At 41.6% G+C, this 21,014-nt stretch overlaps 2 protein-coding genes and 1 long non-coding RNA gene across 3 annotated transcripts in view; all 3 read left to right on the top strand.

Annotated features, from left to right (window-relative positions):
- Positions 1-782: 782 nt before the first annotated feature.
- LOC306915111 (coiled-coil domain-containing protein 97-like) lies at positions 783-5,250 on the top strand (the record flags this gene model as incomplete). Its single annotated transcript, XM_079492359.1, is given in 5 exon segments — positions 783-954; positions 956-977; positions 1,824-1,983; positions 2,516-2,602; positions 5,180-5,250. Coding segments are annotated over 5 exon segments (447 nt in total). The 5' UTR covers positions 783-847.
- Positions 5,251-13,635: 8,385 nt separating this feature from the next.
- On the top strand, positions 13,636-16,215 carry LOC306915322. The gene is made up of 3 exons (XR_013788793.1): positions 13,636-13,745; positions 14,878-15,060; positions 16,164-16,215. It is a non-coding gene; the product is annotated as an uncharacterized lncRNA (long non-coding RNA).
- Positions 16,216-19,517: 3,302 nt separating this feature from the next.
- Positions 19,518-21,014, top strand: part of LOC306914692 (squalene monooxygenase-like) — a 53,359-nt gene continuing 51,862 nt past the window's right edge. The window contains exons 1-2 of the mRNA XM_079491859.1: positions 19,518-19,750; positions 20,409-20,568. The gene's annotated coding sequence lies outside the window, so the exon portion shown is untranslated. The remainder of the gene's footprint in view (positions 19,751-20,408; positions 20,569-21,014) is intronic.

Genomic DNA, 21,014 nt, shown 5'->3' with positions numbered 1-21,014 from the left:
TGTCATCTTTTTTCCTTTACCATGCACAAACAATACATTTGTTTGTCATCTTTCTTTTGAACCAGAGAAGTAGGTTATACTCAGTGACATACTGAATAAGATTAGACCTGTGCCCTCCTGAAAGTACACTGACAAGAAATGACCACTAGATGGAGGTCTTTTCTCTCTTTTGTTTTATTTTTATTTTCTATATTTTTATTACACAGGCTTTGAACCACAGCAGACATTTAATTGCAGGTACGTTGTGTGCCAGCATAAAGTTAACAACCTGTAAATAAAACACCCACGATTAAAATAAAATAACCTACCGGTAATTTCTATTGCGAGTACCTGGGCCTATTATACTTGGCAATGGCATCATGATCAGTAGTTGAAAACGGGAGAAATTATTTGCAAATAAAAGTAAAAGCATCACAAATACAACAATTTATTCAGCTTTATTGCTATTTATACATAACCGAGGAATTATCCATATTATTCTTTGTGACTAGAGGGGGGGGGTGCTGGGGGAGCCCCCCCCCTGGGGGAGTACCAAACAGCCACACAAGGAGAGAATGTTTATTATTATTATTACAAATAATTATTACTACTGTTGTTGCTTAAATTGTATGCTCTAGCTCTGGTCCATAGCTCGAATGCGTTGCATTTAGAGCTATGGACCAGAGCTAGCTATTTGTAGAGATTAACAGAAATAGAAGAGAAATTGTTTTCAGCGGAACCATTGGCAAGTCACTTGAACGAGGAGGGGGAACAATAATAAGACCGGGACCAATATGGCGGCTTTATTGCGTTTATTTTGAGCGATGAGGAAAAAACATCTAACTGATGAAACATACGTAATTGTGTTATGTTGGAGGTAGTGGCTGTTAGTGGGAGCATGGTGAAAAGCCAACAGATAGGGGATGCTGAGCTGACGATAGAAGAGCGCAGAGAGGAGCTGCTGAAGCAATATCCAGGTGTTCCTGGAGAGGTATCAGGTAGGGCTCAATCATATAATGTGCACAACAACACATAATATGAACGTTTGTGTGAGAGAGGGAAAGAGATAGTTTTTTTCCCTGTGTATCTGAGTGAGATGAAAAGAGATTGGAGTAGTAGTGTATCTGTGTTTGTGTTCAAGCAAACTTAAATATAGGCACCTGACAGGACATAAAACTGAAGAAATAACAGTCATGCAGTGCTGAGCTTATTCTGGAACAGGGCGTGACCCACATTTTAGCTTATTTCAGTTTGTAAATACATCAAAGATGCAATTACAATCAATCTATAATGGATAAAGCCTTGGCCTGGAAGAGAGGTCATCAGGTGGTCCCCAACCTTCTTAAAGTGTTTCGACCCTTAACCACAACACTCTCCAGTTGGCGGGTCAGCAGTGATTGGCCAAATCACTGCCCCTCTCATCCAGGCTTCCAGCTATTGTCCTTTCTCTATATGCCAGAGCCAACAGGAGGCTATACCTGCCTTGTGTGTTCTTGGGGGATTGCAGCACTTAAAATGTCTCTAGGACTTCTGTGGTTTGTGTCCTCCTACATCTCACCAGACTAAGGGCAGTATTATGCGTGTCTTAAGTACCAGGTCTTATTACTTAACTTAAGACCTGGAGGCGTGATCAATGCCATTTGGCTATTCTGAGTGGCCAAACAGCATTGATCACGCCTCCAGGTCTTAAGTTTAGTCATAAGACCTGGTACTTAAGACACGCATAATACTGCCCTAAGTCTGTGCGGTCATGGTGTACAAGCATCTTATTATAAATAAGCAGTCTTGTTAAAAAATCACAAATCACAAATGTGTCCAATATTTCTGCGGTTCCATTTTTCCAGGCGTATCTGAAGCCTAAGCACCTGGAGGCGTTCTCCAGTCTCCGCTCTGATTCGCGGGCCCAGCACTACCGCAGAGTGATACAGAGACAGGCTGTTGGACACACAGACAAGACCAGGGTCCGAAACCAGCGCTACGCTGCCCTCAGGGCCCTCCAGAGGGGTAAGGGTTCCTGAGAGTATGTTCATATTTATTATTATAATACGATCAAAAGAATCATAGCATAAGTGTCTTCAATTCATTCAAATAGCTCTTCTGATTGTCCAGTGGCGAAGCCCGAGGAACCTGATGTTTGCGTGTCCACAATTTTAGATCCTCAGTACATGCAATGTCCTGAATAACATGAAATTTAACATGTTTATCTTATCAATAAAGGTACTGTGTGTGCGTGCGTGCATGCTATACAGACAGACAGACAAACCCTGTTCTAGGTGTCTTGACCTCAAGTCACACTGTAAAAAAATAATCAACTCTGGGGGATCACCTGATAAGACCACATACCACATAAATGAGTGCTTCTTGCAGCAGGCCTGGGTTAGAGTTTGACCTGAGGCACTTTGCTTTATTTAACATCCCCCCTCTCTCTCTCTGCCACCATTCCTGTCTCTCTCACTATCACTATAAAAATGAAGCAGAAATGGCAAAACGAAAGTAATCAAACTCACGCCTTTGTCTCTCCCTCCTCCTGTCCCAGACGGTCAGTATTTTAGCGAGGAGCAGATGTGCATGAGGCAGCCCCTACTGTATGAGCAGTACATTGGCCAGTATCTGACAGAAGAAGGCATGTGGAATGACTTTTCTCTCTCTGTCTCAATGTGTACCTCTGTGTTTCGCTTTAAAAACCACAAAATGTATTTTGGCGGGCCTTGATGCCGTCGTAATGGCTGTTTTTACACTTGCATGCTTAGCGTTGTGAGCTTGTAGATCGGCTATTTTCAGCATGCAACCAAGTGTTGGATGACTTATACTGGATCTCTTGTCCACTAGTCCCTTCCTAACATTTTAGTCTAGTTTTTATTTGTTGACGAAATTATACTATACTAAATTAGTATATTTAGTCTTAGTTTTTGTCATCATAGCTTAGTTTTCATTTAGTTTCCATTTAGTTTTTGTCAGGGGAAAAAGGTAGTCGACGAACATTCTTTGTCTTAGTTTTAGTCGACGAAATCAACACTGCTTAGGGATCAGCATGTCTCCACCATGCCACCTACCAGGTGGCATCTTATTTTGTAGTAGTAACTCATGATGGACCTCTCCAGGCAAGAAGTAAACAGTTGTAGTTGATTGACATAAGTTCTTGGCCATGTTTTCCTTCTTTAGAAAATCCATTGCTGCGCTCACTGATGGCTGATGGCTGTTTCTCCAAAATCAGAAAGAGCCTTGTCTGGAAAGGCTCAGACATCGTCTCACTTTGTTGGATGCCTTATGAGGGTAAACCTGTGTTTTGTTCAAAGTATTGTAATTTGTTGATGAACATCGCCTAGACACATGCACACCACATCTTCTGTTATTTTGCCCCCAGGATGCTCCCCAGTTCAAAGCCCACCATGCTGAATTGGTCTTGGCCAACCCCAGCCCTGTTCTTATCTACCAAATATCTTCCTCTGACACCAGAGTATTAGTGGACATCAGGGGGGAAATGCCACCCCCCTCTGTGCGAAATAGTAATGGAGTCAATTTGTTGATGATTTTACTGTGTAGAAGAGTCGTAGAGGGGATATGACATTCAGCACAGATCATGAGTCAGATTCAAAATCAGATTCAAAATAATCTCTTTTAGAGATTATTTCTGTAAAATTACTTACCCGACCCGAGAAATGCTCGGAGAGTTTGAGACGAGTTGGAGTTGTGTGAGCTACTACCTTGATGCTCCGATTCAAACGCACAAATTATTTTATTCCATCGGTGCCTGTTTGTTGTCTGTGTTCTTACTAAAATCTGCAGTGTTATTTTAACGCAAAGTGTGTGTGTGTGTGAGTGTGTGAGTGTGTGAGTGTGTGAGTGTGTGAGTGTGTGAGTGTGTGAGTGTGTGAGTGAGTGAGTGAGAGGGGGGGAGGGTGACGTGTGTTGCCTTGGAGTCAAAGCACTTGACCTCCTGTGACCCCAATCAGCATGCTGCAGGGGTCAATAGTTCGCACTACAAACAGACTTTCCATGCTACAAACAGACACACACACACGCACACAAAGCTGCGCATAGGAGAGGGTGTTCCACTGCTCAAAAATCATGGTGATGCTATGCTTTTGTGTATACTGGTGTTCATACGGTAGTAGGATCCAATTCTTCTTACATTTCTCAGCCGCAACATCAAAGAGCTGTGCTCCTGTAACCTTGAATAGATCGAGGGACTGTGGAAATGTCAGTCAGTCATCATCTTAATGTGTCAATGAATTCATGCTCTGAAACATATTTATCCCCTGTTGAATAATGGTTCAAAACGGAATGGTTAACCTGTCTGTGGTTTCTCGCCCTCTGTCTTTGTCTCTCTACATCTTTACCTTTACCATCAGAACACATAAAAGAACATTTCATGGTGGCACTACAAAATGATCGTCTCAGGTCTATGCCTGCTACTGTAGCTTCCTCCCACCCTCGCCGGTCAACAAGCCGGGTAGCAGAACATACTATATTACTATTGAATGACAATTTGAGATATATTATTAATAGATACAGTATGTATGCACGGCTTGCTGCATTAAAATATGTTTTGCATGATCATTGATCACTGCATCATTGAACTTTAATAGTACAGATTGTTGAAAAGATGTGTATAGATCCAGTCTAATGGGATCTAGGCTGTGTCATATTCTGTAAGACACTGTACACATTTAAATTGAAATAGAAATGTTTGAAAGCACTAAAAACAGCTTTGTGTGGGTGTAGTGTTACAGTAGTTGGCACACACTGGTGAGCAGAGATGACATTTATTTACTTAATCAATAATACAGCAGGATTTGTTTTTATAAGCAGACAAAAACATTATAATTATTCTTTACAAATATTTTAACAAGTTCAACCTGAACAGTGCTGCACAAAGTGATGAGAAAGTAACTACTGGTGACTATGACGGTATTAAATTATACTATGTATTTTGACATAACGACTCGCAATACATTGTAAGCTTGTAGAGCTGCTATTTCTGTGAGGGACATAGTCTATGACAAAGTATAAATCAGGCTTAAATAGATATTCCACTGTTAGGTTCTTAGCTTACATATGATTCATGATGACTATTGTTTATGTATTTGATGTATTGCCATGTTTTTTGTTCTTGCTTACTGTAAATCTCTCTGGATTAAGAGCGTCTGCTAAATGCCTAAATTATAAATGGCTTAACACAGCAACCTGCGTTTTCCAGGTGTACTTCTCCTGGGAGACGCCTACAACACGAGGCCCCCGCTGACAGGAGGCATGAGTGGCCCTCAATGACGTGCGCATCTGGAGGAGCCTGCTAATTAACATTCCAGAGCTCTATGCCGATAGTGCCATGCTGCAGGTATTCACAGACTTCTCAGAGAGTAGGTAATATTGTTGTAGCAGTTATTAAAGTTTCATTAACAGTTATTTGCATCAAAAGTTTAATGAATGTTTTTAACTTTACCTTCACCAGGCTTTCGCCCAAACCAATGACCCTTATTGGACACTTCTTTGCTGTGGCCTTGTTTGCTATTTACTTCAACTTCAAGTCAGAGTCCTGGAGCACCACACCCAGAGCCTTATTTAAGAGCAGAGCCATCCTGTACCGTGCTTGCACAGTCATGCTTCCCCTCATCTACTCTGAATTCAAGTACCTGGTTTACTGAGAAGTGCTCCTTGAGAGATCCAGATGGACATGAACAGTTTACTTTTAAGTCATCTCCCTGTCGGTCTGTACAGATTCAGCCTCACAGTAAACTGACAACACAGACCAAATAAAACATGAAAATGTAGCCTTTGGCAACAGCATTCATGTTATGCCCAGCCACTGAAAAGCCAGTGCTGCTGTTTTTAATTGACTACTGTATTTTGTATTGTATACTCCAGTCTTCTTTCAATAAGTTAGTTTTGACATAATGTCATAAGAGAAGATGCCTTGGTTAATTAACCACTTAAGCCTTATTTAAAAAATCTTCGAAAATAGCCAATCTACAAGTCTGAAAGCACAGCTGAATGCCTTCCTGTCCTTTTGATTGATGAAATGGTTACCCTGTAGTAGGGTATGATCACATTTATGACATGATCATAAATAACGTTGCCCATATTATGACTGATTTAAGCTGCAAGGGAATAAGTAGTTGTAATTTATATCAAATCGCAATACCTGAAGCACCCATTGTTTTAGTAGGGTGGCCCTCATGTCTTTCAAATGTCCTTTTTATAAAATATGTACGTAACATTTTCATTGTAACAATTTTTTGTGACCGCTTCTAACCTATAAAATGTGTTTGTCATGGAGGTAATGTCACAAGGCTAATCGTAGACAGGATTGCTCTTGTATTTTTGGCTAATATATTATTATAATACTATGAAATGTCAGTAAAATACATTCATGTCTGCAATATGTTTTTGTTTGGCAGTATTATATACAAATTAACACCTTTAGCTGAGAGGTAACCCCAACCTAGCTAACACTTGTCCAGAATTGGACAAAGCCAGTGAATGAAGCTCAGATGTTCCTCCTCTGAGTTGACACTCATAGGAAGTAGGAACTGGATTATCTCACTGTCTTTACTGTTGTAAGTTTGTGCTATTCATTGATTGATGTCGATTGATATTTTGATGTTTAGTAAATTCGTTTTTATAAAATTGTTGTCAAAATGGTCATATTTCACTATTTTGTAAAAGTCATTACACTATCATTAATAAGCCCTATAAAATATAATAAAGATGCACAATTCTATTCAGTATGCTAATACAGTATGTGATGTCAGAAATTAGCCATACAGTATCGTTGCTGTCGGGAGGAAACCTAACTCCATTTTTGAGTGTTTTTTTTTGGTTGCATGAATCAGTTGAACACCCTTTGTGTGTCGTTTTCGAAAATATTGAACCAATGGAAAGTAGTAAAAACACTTGACAAAACCTCTTAACTCCATTGGACCCTCAAACTGTCTGCTAACTCCACCACCTCTACCCCTCTCATGCAAGTAATTGACAATATATAAAGTCACACCAACTTTGATGAGCCAGTATTTCTTTGTTTTCAAAATATAACGTTTTCTTTATTTCCTGAAAAATGAACATTTTGGAGTTAGGTGGTTTCTTCCCATCAGCAGAGATATGTTGTTGGAAATAAACCAATGTATTGGTGAATCCTTTCAGAAACACTTGTAATTGTGTATTTAAGTACAATACAACTGTACAAGAAATAGAAATGATAGCCCATGCGATGGCTTTAGCTACGTGTAACAGGACCCTCTGGGTCATACACGTGCAAATGTAGGTCAAGTTGATTTAACATTCATGATAATTCAGGATTAACATTTAGGATTTATTAATCAAATATATAACAATTCAGTCATTGCCGTTTATATCATTGAAAATTTTGCATTGTCTACATATAAAAATGTGTCCACTCCAGTTTTGTTTTCGTCGACTAATACTATGACGAAAAATGTTCGTCGACTACCTTTTTTCACTGACGAAAACTAAATAGAAACGAAATGAAAACTAAATATATCGGCAATTTTCGACAAGAAATACAAACTAAACTGTTAATGTATGAGTATGAGTCATTTTACACTTGCTGAAAATAGCTGAACCACAAGCTCACAACGCGCTGCGCTGCGAGTTTGTAGATCGGCTATTTTCAGCAAGTGTAAAATCAGCCATTACGACGGCATCAAGGCACCGCCAAAATACATTTTAGTCAACTAAATCAACTGTAGATTTAGTAGACTAAAATCGCATGATACTTAGTCGACTAAAACTAAGACATTCCAAGGGACTAAAACTAAATGAAAACTATTCAAAAGACTGACTAAAACTAAAATCCAATTTTGCTGCCAAAAACAACACTGGTCTACTCCCTATGCCCGTCAATGTCTTTATCTGCTCTATGGAGCGTCGCAGTCCCGTCCCCTTGCATGACGACAGGCCCAGGAAATAATTCCCCATTCATTTTTCCCCATAGACATTTCAAAAAGTATTTATTTAAAGATCTTTAAGCCTCGAACAAAGCCAACTCGGATCGTGACAACAAACACAATATTTTGGGCCGAACATATAATTACAAAGAAGAAAAAGTGTTGTAACCTGCCCTTTTTTTTCTTCTAATTATTTATTCGGCCCAAAGAATTGTGTTTGTTGTCATGATTTGTCACCATACGAGTTGGCTTTGTCCGCGGCTTACAGATCTTTAATCCATTCAGGGCGGGAACCCCTTTTGGTGTTTTAAGCATTGTGTTATACTTTAGCTATTGAAAAATAGCAGATCTACAAGCTCATAGCGCAGCACTGAGTGCCGCGCTACGAGCTTGTAGGTCTGCTATTTTTCAAAAATCGTGAAAAATATGGTGCAAATCTTTGAAGATATTCTTTCAGAGTGAATGTTTTTAACTCAAATCTTTGCTTTTGGGGGGAGTCCCTGGAACAACATATTTTCAGATGGGGGTCGGCGGCCAAATGCAATACATATAGTTTGAGAATCACTGACATAGAAACATAGGTCGTCTATGGGGAAAATGTATTGGAAATTTTCTTCCGGACCGATCGCCTTGGGCGGGACTGCAACGCTCTATACTCAACAGGAGGTTCTTGAGAGATCAGTCTAATCCACATCCTGAATAATGTTCCCACAAACAGTTAATGGCTCTCCTCTATACTATATTCACCACAGGTAATATAATAACATATACAATAAAACAATAACCATCACCAGCAGTAATAATATACAATACTACAATAAAACTATTAATAATCACAGGTAATAACATATCAAATAAAATATATAGGCTAGTCATAATTAATTCAGTGTCATTGTCAATTCAGTCACTGGCAATTCCGCATGTCTCTACTGTGGTCTACCAACTGCTCCCTGTTGATAGGCATTGTCTTAATAAAGGGTCAGTTCAAATTTTTGAACTTAAAGCTGTAGGAAATACTTCCCATTAACATAGTGGTTACAAAGGTATTAATTGATTGCCTGAGTCCTGTGGTGGGAGTTTCGGTCTGGTTCTGGTGAATATTAAGTATTGGGGGCAATTTGTTTTGTATTGTCGACCTATTTCTACCATATAGTGCAACTTTCATTCAACTTTGACCCCTCTGTCACAGGGAAGTGATGTTGTGCTGCTGTCGTAGTGATACTGGACAAACAAAACAATGTTCCATGTGACAGAGAGGTCCAAGTTGAACCAAAGTTGGGCTATAAAGGTAGAAATAGGTCAATAATAGCCAGGCTACAAAACAAATGACTAGTTTTCATTAATATTAATATTCACCTAGACCAGAATTCTCACCATGGGACTCAGGCAATCAATTAATACCTTTGAGACCACTATATCAATGGCAAGTATTATTTAAGTAAAAACTAATGCGAACTAACCATTTAATCTTGTTCCATGTTGACATGCCATTAAATGCAAAGGTGTTGACAGTATGGGCTTGTTGCAGAGTCTGTTCTGTACAGCATTCAGTAAAGGGCAAGGCCACAAAGCCTCAGGAGTCTGTACTGGTCCCAAGCTGGCCCCTTTCGGGACCCTCAGTTACCTTTTCTGTATTTTGGACGGCAGGTACCGTAGGGTAGGGTCCCTTGAAAGTTAATCCACTCTCAAATAGACACAGCTGTACCACTGTCTGGTCACGGACACCTGCGGCATCGCTTGAGTGTTGATGAGATGTTTAGATGCAGAGTAGCAGTAGGAGACGGCGGAAACGTGTACGAAGCAGCGTTGCCGTTAAGTATTTTTAATCTATTTTTGAGGTTTTGGTTTCTCTGAAATTCTCTCTTCCTAACTTCCTTTATTTATTTTTATCAGAAATCAGAATGGATCTTGAAGAGGGTTGCAGTCCTCGACAAGTCTGAGATAATCATTATCTCATGAATCCCTATTCATCATGTTCTGAAACTTCATTTCTGAAGTAACATACCGCACCGCGACTGGCTATAGACCTAGTTACTGCTTCTGATTGGCCGACCGTGTGCATGCCATAGGTACATGCTGGATGAATGATGTCAATAGTAGCTTTGGTTGATTTCAAAGTATTAGCTCCGTTTGGAACCTCAATATCTACGCTGCTACGCTTTAGCTCCGAGATGAGGTTCCGTTCCATGTCAGGATATCCCTGCACAGGCTGAAATGGACTAGCTGGGTGGGTCGAGCCCGTCAAACATTACTATTTTCAAAAAGTAAAGGTATCAGCGCAAGATACAGTTGATAAACTTAAGGCCGGCATGTAAAATTTAAAGTCTGGAGTAAAACAACCGCTTACAAAGCGGCTGTTTGTCAGCCAGTAGCATGTTTTCCCAATGCAATCTTACAGATATAGTACTGCGCATGCAAACGGGGGTTGACTGGACTACATTTTTATTTAAAGACTATAATTTAAGCAGTTGTTTGACACCAGACTAAAAATATTAAGTGATAGCCACTGTTTGTGGACGAGCTCGACCCAGGTAGTCATGCAGGGATATCCTGACACGGAACCTCTTCTCGGAGCCAAAGCGTAGCAGTGTAGATATTGACGTTCGAAACGGAGCCATCAAAAATATATAAGAACACATGTTTCCTCTTTAAACTGTGTTTCTAAAATATCTGAGCCTAGAGTTGCGATATTGAGGGGGTCGAAAACAGCCCGGTCACATGGTTCATGTACTCGTGCGAGCCCATAGACTAAACTTAAACTTCCGGTTGTCCCCATTCAATAGAAGTCTATGTAGAGGAGCCACCATTGGACTGGCCCCATGAAGTGAACGGAGTCTGCGTAACTTACTCTATGGCTCTGGATACAGCAACGTGCAGCTAGTCAATCGCGGTGCGGGAAGCCAAAACTTCAAAAATAGATAGCCTACTTAACGGCAACGCCGATTAACACTGCTTCGCACACGTTTCCGCAGTCTACTGCTACACTCTATACATCTTTGAAACATCTCATTAACACTCCGGCGACGTGGCAGGTGTCTGTGACCGTCACCAGACAGTGGTACAGCTGCGTCTATTTGAGAGTGGATTACCTTTAAAGGGACCCTAGGGTACCGCCGTCTAAATGACAGAAATGGTAATAGAGGGTCCCGAAAGGGGCTAGTCCCAAGCCTCATCCACAATGTCTCTGGCTGGGTCTTTACATGCTATTGGTCAGCCATTTCCACACCATGCTTCCAGAACGTGTCAGACCGGCTGGTGGAGAGCTGAACGATGGCCGAGGCGGCATGCTGGCCAACATGGGCTGATGGGCTCTGTGAAGGCTCCGTGAAGAGGCCTGGTCCACGGTCACACTCGGCGGTCAGTTGGGGGCTCCATGGTCCACGGAACTGCGGAGTGGAAGACAAAAGAACTCCGGGGAGTGGCCCCCCCGGATGTTGAGTTAGTGGCAGGCCTTAGAAAGGTTTTTAAATCTGGTTTAAAATTAAAAAAAAGAATGATATATAATTTTGTGTATATATATATATATATATATATATATATATATATATATATATATATATATATATATATATATATATATATATATATATATATATACACACACACACACACACACACACACACACACACACACACACACACACATATATACATATATATATATATATATACACACACACACACACACACACACACACACACACACACACACACACATTGCTATGTTTGTTCAGTAACAAGAGTCTGAGGTCTCTCTAGCATTTCAGGTCAGGATACTGATTGTATCCAATTAGGATAGAAAATGCAGTCAGAATACAGATTAAACAAGTGTAATTCTAAAGTGACACAATGAATTTAGCAGACAAAATTGGAACACTAAAGATGATAAATGGCTACTCTCTCCTGATTGGCTGAAACGAGAAATGTAATTTCTGTTTATTAGAGCTGCAGAGCCAGGGAGACCCCTGTTACTGAACAAACACTATAGTCTATATATCCATGATTACTGTCACTATCAGAATATTCATTTGTTTCAAATGTAGTCCTACGCCTAACACAGGTGTTTCAAATTTGTCTGATTGGCATGATAACACATGTTCTACAATCAGACAAAATGATACACCTGTGTTGGTCCCCATTCCCCAACATGGCAGGTGTAGAACTACATTTGAAACACATGAATAGTGATTTAACCTTTTAATAAAACACTTTTTGTTTTAACCAAAAAATTAAACTTACCGTAGGAGTAGCCCTAGGAGTGACCAGAGTCAGGACTTGTCCTAGCTCTGGTCCATAGTCTAATGCACTTTACTGCTGTTGAACGCAACGGCAGTAAAGTGCATTAGGCTATGGACCAGAGCTAGACTTGTCCCAACCATCATCATCATCATTTTTCGACCGCGGTCGATATCATGGATTCCACAATGCTACGCCAGACTTCCCGGTCCTTCATTGCCAACCAAGCCTGACATGTCCCAACCAAGCCTCGTGTCCCAACCAAGCCTCATGTCCAAACCAAGCCTCATGTCCCAACCAAGCCTCATGTCCCAATTAAGCCTCATGTCCAAACCAAGCCTCATCCCCGACGTCTCTGGCTGGGTGTTTGCATGCTATAGCTAGTGGTCAGCCATGTCCACACCCTGCTTCCAGAACGTGCCAGACTTGAAGACCTGAACCGCTGCAAGCTGAACGATGCCCTAGGCTGCATGCTGGACGAAGCCCGAGGCTGCAGGCTGGACAACATGGCGATGTTCATGGCATCGTTCGCTTTCTTTGGAACTCCTTTCATCACCTCCAAAGCGTCCTTAATCTCAACTCCCTCTCCCTCGCCACAGCAGGACAACAAGTCTTTAAGCAGGAGCTGGTACTTTGTGATCCTCTGTATGGGTTTGATGAGACAGGAGTCCAGAGAACTGGCCCAGCTCAGACCATATTTCGCCTGGATGTGTGTAAAGTAGGCTCCACCGTGTTCCACTACAAGTCGACTCGAGGCAGGCTTGTTCTTGCAATAGTCCACGTACAAACGGTCGAACTGACCTGCCCACGCCACAAAGCAACGTCCCACATCCGCTGGTAGACGGCAGTTGCCCAACTCCCCTTGGAAAACATGGCTGTGGAAGTTGTATATGTCCTGGATGTTACCGAAGATGACGGTTTCCTTGTTGCGGATGCCCGCAGGCTTCTCGTCAACTCCACCGGTCAACTCCATCAGGTAGGTCTCCAGGCATGTACGCAGGTCTCGGATATAGTCCTGCTCTGTGTGTACCAGCTCAGCCATGATGAACCGCATCTTCCGGGCATACTTGTCGTCGTCTGTCAGACGCTGCTGACCGAGACAACGTTCGTTCTCCTGCAGCAACGGTGCCGTGCGGGCAGGTACGCCGTTGCAGGTAACCACTGCAACGGCGTCCTCCTCTGGCTGCTGCTGGAAGCTCTCCGTGTTCAACTCAGAATTCTCCAAACCGAACGTTGTAAACAACGACGATTTGAAGTCATCCATGTGTAACGTGAAGAAGGTGTTCTGGTTGAAAAACTCTGCAAGTTTAACGTCTTCGCAGACGAGCTGTCTGATGCGTGTACCGGTATCCATCATTGCCATCATTCAACTGACTAACCGTGGCTGCGAGCGGACTTTTATAAGCGCTTTATTTTTTAAATCCCGTAACTAGCCTGTGATTGGCTGGCGGTGCGCACTCGCTGGCCATAGGTCAAGTTCATTACGCGTCGACTCGTGGTGCCTGCGTGATACGCGCTATGGACACGCCCACCGCGCTGCATCCATCCAGAGATTATCATTTATTTTATTTTTTGTTCAAAGTTTCAAACATCAACACTCGTGACGTCAACGTTTCATATCAGGTACAGTCCGTTTAAAAGTGATGCCGTTACTGTATTCTGAATGATGGACATACATTCAACATGTCCTCTCTAGGATATGTTATTACATCAACTATAAGGTGAACATCGTTAGCTTAGCTAGTAGCTACTAGCTAACGTTAACCATGTGTGTAACACTAAATGGGATAACTGCGTTTGTTATTATTTGGTACCACTTTTGTAGTCTCTCGAGACAGCTAGCTGTCTGACATACTTGACTAAAGGAAAAGATCTACAAGATGTGGGCTTGAAGATCTGGTAATTTCTCCATTTGTTTTATTGTTTGCCCTAAAAGGACATTTAATAGCCTCGGTACCCCGGCTTTTATTTCTGTAGACTATTTACACAACACCGATGTGCATTATGGTGGAGATAACTGAGCACCTGGAGAGGTGGGCACCACAACTTAATGTACTTTTGACCTCAGTCAGTACTATAGTATTTTGGCAAATAAACACATGTACTTTTGACCTTGTGTTGTGTTTGGGGGTATGCTTTGTAAAGTTAAACACTCGTGGAGACGAATCCTAATTCATGTGCCCACATGTCCATAGTGCCCAGTTGTTCAGGTGCCCACGTGTCCCTACCTTAAGTGCTCAATTGTTCAGGTGCCCACTGCCCACATGTCTCTAGTGCCCAGATGGTTTTGGTGTCTAGTTGTCCTGGTGCCCACTGCCCACCTGTCCCAACAATATGGTGCCTAGATGACCGTACTGTATCTGTCTTGTATTCCTTAGTCATTTGCTTTAACTGTTGCGTAACAAGACCCTCTGGAAAATTACCAGACAAGTGGTGCAGCCGACAGGTCTTCACTATAGATCTCACGGTAGCCCACGGTCCTAGAGGTTTGTTTTATTTTACCCTTTTCTCGGTGGCACACTTTATCTCTGACAACACCATGGCGCCCAGAACGAGTGCTTCTAAGGCAGGCTCTGCCCATTTCTCTTTCCCTATAGGCGACTTCGCACAGGCCCATACCAGAACCCCACTACCCGTGAATGTCGTAACAGCCACCCATGCAACCAATTCCGCCCTTCTGGAATTGTCAAATGTTGGCCTGGCTGTATTACAAGCTGCTGATTCCTCTATATGTGCTCTTCTTCCATTCTGGCAGGAACAGCGGATGCCTGGGCATAATGGAGAACCAAGGCCTACCTTCTGAAACCCTGGGTCTCCTGTCGGAATGGGATCGTACCCCCTGGAGGACGGGCTGCTGCACAGGGTGTACAGAAGGCCAGGTGGAGGGGGCAGAGTCCATCAGCTGCTACTTAAGTTCCGGAACACAACATAACTTCAGGTACACAAACTAAGAACTTGTTTTGATCAAGGTTCAAGGTTAGCTTTATTGTCCCTTGCGGGAAATTGGTTTGCAGCCAGGTAATAGTAAAAATACACACATCAAACGACATTCAAAATACTACCGTAATTACAAAAGACTAAATCCTAACAGGGCACTAGAGACATTAAAATAACGCATTTTCCTCAGATAAAAAAAAGACGTTGGTGGACTTTTTTTGATGTAGAGGCAATATGAGAATCAAAGCAGTTTGTTGTCAAGAACGACACCCAAGTATTTGTAGCTCTCTACAACTTCAATTTCTGTGCCCTTAAAGAGTGTAGGAGCAGGACTAGGACGAGTCCTTCTAAAGCTGATGATCATATCTTTTGTTTTAGTAACATTTAACTGTAAGAGTGACTTGTCACACCAGGATATGAAATCATCGATCATTTGGTTAGTTGACTGTGTCAGGTCAATTTTGTCAACTAAAACTCTGACAAAGTGTTTGTTGACTACCTTTTTTCACAGAAAAACTAAGCTATGGCTAAGCTATGACTAAAACTATGGCTAAATACAGTATACTGACAGTTTGGTCAAATCAAAACTAGACTAAAATGTTAGGGAGGGACTAGTGGACAAGATATCCAGTAGAACTAAAAGACATGTCATTTTATGCTATGGTTGTGTGCAGGTGTCGTTCCCCGAATATAGCTGATCTACAAGCTCACAGTCCCAACTGCAGCGTGATGCGTTTATCTTGTAGATCTGTTATTTCAGCCATTTCAGCACCATCACGGCCCTCCAAAATATATTGTAGCCGACTAAATCAACTGTAGATTTAGTCGACTAAAATCTTATGGCATTTATTCAACTAAAACTTTTCAGACGACTAAAATATGCCTATTCAAAACACTGACTTAAACTACATCACAATTTGCTGTCAAAATCAACACGGGACAGTGTCTTGTTATTGTACTAAATGTGTTTCCCCTCCTAGATTAGTAATGATTACCACTGCTATTTTGTTTTGTTTAGGTTGACTTTTATTGTTCTCTTACTTTGTTATTGAGCTATTTCTTATCGTGGTTATTAACATGTTTTTGTTTTGTTCTCCCCAATAGAGTCCTGTGGATGCTGTGCATCCAGAGTCAGAGGGAGCCAAGTGGTGCAGCCGACAGGTCTTCACTATAGGTCTCAGGGTAGCCCACGGTCCTAGAGGTTTGTTTTATTGACGTGACTGCTTGCACCCTTTTCACGGTGGCACCCTTTATCTCCGCATGCAGTTTGCTGTGTGTGTGCGTGCTTCTAGGCTTGTGTTGGCTGGAGAGTTGGTTCGTGGACTGAAATCAATGTGGGTTATGGTCATAATATTCCTAACTAGCACTTTACTCCCCCTCAGTGTCACAGCAGTAGAAGACATCGTGGCCAGCTTGGAGGAGGAGAATGGTTGTGTGACCGGAGTCCAGTACAAGGATAAGGAAACCATGGAGACATCAAAGTGAGTGGAGGAAACTTGTAGCATGACAAAGCATGCTCTCATTAAATCACTCTAATCTAAATTACGAGTGTAAAACAATCTACTCTCAAAATGTAATCTGTTTTTGTGTTAGCTGAAGCAAACTTGCCCAAAGAGAACCAGAGGTCAAAGAGAAAAACATTTACATGAAATTTGTGCTCTGCTTTTAATCCATCCTAGAAGAACTGGGTGCTATTAATAGAGCGTCGCAGTCCCGCCGAGAGACCCGGAAAAGAAATCCCTGTTAATTTTCCTCATAGACTTTTCAGAAAGTATTTATTTAAAGACGTTTACGTCGCAGACAAAGCCAACTCTTGTCGTGACAAATCATGACAACAAACACAATTTTTCGGGCAGAACAAATAATTAGAAAGAAGAAGAAAACCGCAGGTTACAACACTTTTTTTGTTGTTTTTCTTCAGAGTCCAACAAGGCTAAGCTGCGGAGGGTAACCCACGTGGGGTCTAAACTCTGTGGGATGCAGTGCTCTGCCCTTCAGCATCTCTACGACCAGAGGACAGTGAAGAAAGCAGGAAAGATCGCGAGAACTCATAACCTCAGCACCTGCTTCAAGGTCCTGCCCTCGGGTAGGAGATACACTGCATCGAGATTCAAGAAGGCAAAGGGCAGTGCCAGTTTCATCCCCTCTGCCATTAGGCTCCTTAACAAACACAAACCCCCAATACCTGATTCACCTCAACTGGACCTGCTTGCCAGTGCCCCCGGCGCACGCACGCACACACACACACACACACACAAAGGCAGATGACTGGACTGAGTGCTGATAATGGACATGCGTGCACGCACGCACGCACACACACATTATGAGTGTTTCATGGTGTGGAGAGAGACTTTGCTTTCTTTTAAATAGCTTTAAAAAATGTACTTTGCTGGGTGTTTTATTGTATTGTCCTGTATGTATTGTCCTGAATGTACAGTATGCATTGATCTGAGCAAAACAATTTTCCCTTGTGGATAATAAAGACATCTAATCTAATCTAATCATCTGCTCAAGACCGGATCATAAACCTGAAAAGGAATGCAGCCCAGGCTACAGGTTTATTAATGCAATGATGTTTATTAATTAATTTACTTTTGATTTATGTATTGTATCCTTTTTGGTCTAGTTTTCACGTTGAGTCAACAAATAAAATGGTCAACTCATCAGTCGAGCTTCACCTCTTTTATGTCCTGCTGGGTCCACTACACCAATGGTTCCCAAACCTTTCCATGTCAAGGACCCCCAAATTGACACTAATTAGCCCGTGGACCCCCATTTGAAGAGAATGCCAGGGACCCCCATAAGAGAAGATTATGGCTCTAGCGGTGATTCTCAACCCGTTTAATTTCAAGGACCCCCAGTTTGATATGCATTAGTCTATGGACCCCCCCATTTAATGACATTTCTATCTCTGGGACCCCCAATTTATATTGTAAAATCAATGTAAATGTATCTCTGAGGGTGTACAAATGGAACCAAGCGGACCCGTTAGGGTTGCGTTCCATTTGTACAGTGACTGTAACACTGAGTTACAGTCCAATAAGGGTCCATTTGGTTCCAAACTATCATTTAGCTGGGGACCCCCTGGAACTCCCTCAAGGACCCCTAGGGGTCCCCGGACCCCACTTTGGGAACCACTGCACTACACTAGGTTACAGTAGATTAGAACTGTGTTTCCCAAACACCAGGCCAGGGACAATGTTACAATTTAGGCATTTAGCAGACGCTCTTAATCCACCAATCCAGAGTGATTTACATTAAGCAAGAACAAAAAGCATGGCAATACATCACATATATAAAAAGTATTTATCATGAAACATGCATAAGCTAAGAACGTAACAGTGGAATGGCTATATAATTAAACTATACATATAAACTACTATACTATGATATGTACTATGAAGTTCTATGACTACATACAATGCAATTCTAGTGCTGTCTACATAACATGCTATAAGTCTATCAAATGCTATCTAAGTCTACATTTTTGTTTATTACATTTTTAATACTTTTTTCTAAATAATTTCTGACATTAAAAAAGCTCACAAGCTTATAGATTGTCTTTATTCACTATTTAATAGGCCTTAAGTGGTTAATTAATGTACTTATGTAAGTTTTGGTCCTGGGGCGATACCAAATATATATTTTGGCTCTTGAGTTAAAATGTTTGGGAACCACTGGATTAGAACACTGAATATCAAGTGTCATCTTTTTTCCTTTACCATGCACAAACAATACATTTGTTTGTCATCTTTCTTTTGAACCAGAGAAGTAGGTTATACTCAGTGACGTACTGAATAAGATTAGACCTGTGCCCTCCTGAAAGTACACTGAGTCACTGACAAGAAATGACCACTAGATGGAGGTCTTTTCTCTCTTTTGTTTTATTTTTATTTTCTATATTTTTATTACACAGGCTTTGAACCACAGCAGACATTTAATTGCAGGTACGTTGTGTGCCAGCATAAAGTTAACTACCTGTAAATAAAACACCCACAATTAAAATAAAATAACCTACCGGTCATTTCTGCGAGTACTTGGGCCTATTATACTTGGCAATGGCATCATGATCAGTAGTTGAAAACGGGAGAAATTATTTGCAAATAAAAGTAAAAGCATCACAAATACAACAATTTATTCAGCTTTATTGCTATTTATACATAACCGAGGAATTATCCATATTATTCTTTGTGACTAATGGGGGGGGGGGGGGGGGGGGTGCTGGGGGAGTACTAAACAGCATAGATATATATATATCTATGCTAAACAGCCACACAAGGAGATAATGTTTATTATTATTATTACAAATAATTATTACTACTGTTGTTGCTTAAATTGTATGCTATAGCTCGAATGCGTTGCATTTAGAGCTATGGACCAGAGCTAGCTATTTGTAGAGATTAACAGAAATAGAAGAGAATTTGTTTTCAGCGGAACGATTGGCAAGTCACTTGAACGAGGAGGGGGAACAATAATAAGACCGGGACCAATATGGCGGCTTTATTGCGTTTATTTTGAGCGATGAGGAAAATACATCTAACTGATGAAACATACGTAATTGTGTTATGTTATAGTGGCTGTTAGTGGGAGCATGGTGAACAGCCAACAGATAGGGGATGCTGAGCTGACGATAGAAGAGCGCAGAGAGGAGCTGCTGAAGCAATATCCAGGTGTTCCTGGAGAGGTATCAGGTAGGGCTCAATCATATAATGTGCACAACAACACATAATATGATGAACGTTTGTGTGAGAGAGGGAAAGAGATTGTTTTTTTCCCCCTGTGTATCTGAGTGAGATGAAAAGAGATTGGAGTAGTAGTGTATCTGTGTTTGTGTTCAAGCAAACTTAAATATAGGCACCTGACAGGACATAACAGTCATGCAGTGCTGAGCTTATTCTGGAACAGGGCGTGACCCACATTTTAGCTTATTTCAGTTTGTAAATACATCAAAGATGCAATTACAATCAATCTATAATGGATAAAGCCTTGGACTGGAAGAGAGGTCAGGTGGTCCCCAACCTTCTTAAAGTGTTTCGACCCTTAACCACAACACTCTCCAGTTGGCGGGTCAGCAGTGATTGGCCAAATCACTGCCCCTCTCATCCAGGCTCCCAGCTATTGTCCTTTCTCTTATGCCAGAGCCAACAGGAGGCTATACCTGCCTTGTGTGTTCTTGGGGGATTGCAGCACTTAAAATGTCTCTAGGACTGCTGTGGTTTGTGTCCTCCTACGTCTCACCAGACTAAGTCTGTGCGGTCATGGTGTACAAGCATCTTATTATAAATAAGTCTTGTTCAAAAATCACAAATCACAAATGTGTCCAATATTTCTGCGGGTCCATTTATCCAGGTGTATCTGAAGCCTAAGCACCTGGAGGCGTTCTCCAGTCTCCGCTCTGATTCGCGGGCCCATCACTACTGCAGAGTGATACAGAGACGGGCTGTTGGACACACAGACAAGACCAGGGTCCGAAACCAGCGCTACGCTGCCCTCATGGCCCTCCAGAGGGGTAAGGGTTCCTGAGAGTATGTTCATATTTATTATTATAATAGGATCAAAAGAATCATAGCGTAAGTGTCATCAATTCTTTCAAATAGCTCTTCTGATTGTCCAGTGGCGAAGCCCGAGGAACCTGATGTTTGCGTGTCCACAATTTTAGATCCTCAGTACATGCAATGTCCTGAATAACATGAAATTTAACATGTTTATCTTATCAATAAAGGTACTGTGTGTGCGTGCGTGCGTGTGTGCATGCTATACAGACAGACAGACAAACCCTGTTCTAGGTGTCTTGACCTCAAGCCACACTGTAAAAAAAATAATCAACTCTGGGGGATCACATGATAAGACCACATACCACATAAATGAGTGCTTCTTGCAGCAGGCCTGGGTTAGAGTTTGACCTGAGGCACTTTGCTTTATTTAACATCCCCCCTCTCTCTCTCTGCCACCATT

The sequence above is a fragment of the Electrona antarctica genome (genome assembly GCF_951216825.1).
Source record: "Electrona antarctica genome assembly, chromosome: 22".
In the NCBI taxonomy this organism is placed as follows: domain Eukaryota; kingdom Metazoa; phylum Chordata; class Actinopteri; order Myctophiformes; family Myctophidae; genus Electrona; species Electrona antarctica.
The sequence above is the reverse complement of the archived record's forward strand: the minus strand, read 5'-3'. Positions and strand labels throughout refer to the sequence as shown.